At 65.8% G+C, this 1,130-nt stretch overlaps 1 protein-coding gene across 1 annotated transcript; it reads left to right on the plus strand.

Annotated features, from left to right (window-relative positions):
* Window positions 1–31: 31 nt before the first annotated feature.
* LOC104992398 (protein myomaker-like) lies at window positions 32–1,108 on the plus strand (the record flags this gene model as incomplete). Its single annotated transcript, XM_010845296.1, has 3 exons — window positions 32–450; window positions 565–679; window positions 897–1,108. Coding segments are annotated over exons 1-3 (402 nt in total), but the record flags the coding sequence as incomplete, so codon positions are not given.
* Window positions 1,109–1,130: the final 22 nt, after the last annotated feature.

Consider the following 1,130-nt stretch of genomic DNA (forward strand, 5'->3'; position numbering starts at 1 on the left):
ACTGGGTGGGTGTGGGGTTGGGGGGGGCATCTCTGCCATCGGCCCTCACTTCAGACAGAACCTGAGAGCCACCAGCCGGCCGTTCTCAAAATGGGTTCCCTTCTGGCAGCAGCCTGGGACCAGCCCGGGAGCCTCTTAAGAAAGCAAGCCTCCAGCCTCCACCCTGCCCTGCTGACAGGCCAACTCGCAGGCCAGGTCTGCGCCTGCGTCTTCACCAGCCCCCCCAACCCCGCCCCCAGGGCTCCAGAGACTCGGTGGTCAGAGGGGTCACTTGTGAGAGAGGAGGTCCCCACTCTGACCTGGGCAGAGCAGACTGGTACCCAAGGGAATAGGCTCTGGCCTCCGCTGAGCAGATGCTGAGGGAACATGTAGATCATGTGGGACTCCCCACCTCAGTGGGGCTTTGGGGGACCCTATGGGAGAGCGGTTCAGAGCGCCCCCGTCTTTCAGGTGGGGAGACAGAGGCCTGGGGCCGTTCAGCGGCCCGCCCAAGGTGCTGGCTCGCAGGGCCTGGGGCCCCGGCGCCCTCGCCTCCCTGCTGACCCTCTGCCGTGGCTCCCGCAGCTCCACCACGCCTGCACTGGGCCCGGCCTGTCGCTGCTCTGCCTCCTGCGTCACGACATCCTGGAGTACTTCAGCGTCTACGGGACGGCCCTCAGCATGTGGGTCTCACTGATGGGTGAGTGGCCGCCGCCCACAGCCCAGCCCTGCACGTGGGGGTCAGGATGCCCCACTGCCCGCCGTCCACCCAGGCCGGCCGCTGACAGCCCACCCCTCCGCTCCCCTGTGAGAAAGCACATGCAGGGCGTCAATGCCTCAACTCCCGTCTTTCATAACTTTTTGAAACTGTGCGTCTAGAAAAGTCCCCTCACCTCACCCCGCTCTCTCCCCCGCAGCGCTGGCCGACTTCGATGAGCCCAAGCGGTCGACTTTCGTGATGTTTGGCGTCCTGACCATCGCCGTGCGGATCTACCACGACCGCTGGGGCTACGGGGTGTACTCTGGCCCCATCGGCTCGGCCATCCTCATCATTGCAGCCAAGTGGGTGCGTACATGCGAGCCTCAACGCTCGGGCCGCCTCCCCTGGCGGAGGCTCTTCCCTCTCGGGGTCTCAACCCCCCTCCCATCTC

The sequence above is a fragment of the Bison bison genome, unplaced genomic scaffold (genome assembly GCF_000754665.1).
Source record: "Bison bison bison isolate TAMUID 2011002044 unplaced genomic scaffold, Bison_UMD1.0 scf7180017487606, whole genome shotgun sequence".
Taxonomy (NCBI): domain Eukaryota; kingdom Metazoa; phylum Chordata; class Mammalia; order Artiodactyla; family Bovidae; genus Bison; species Bison bison.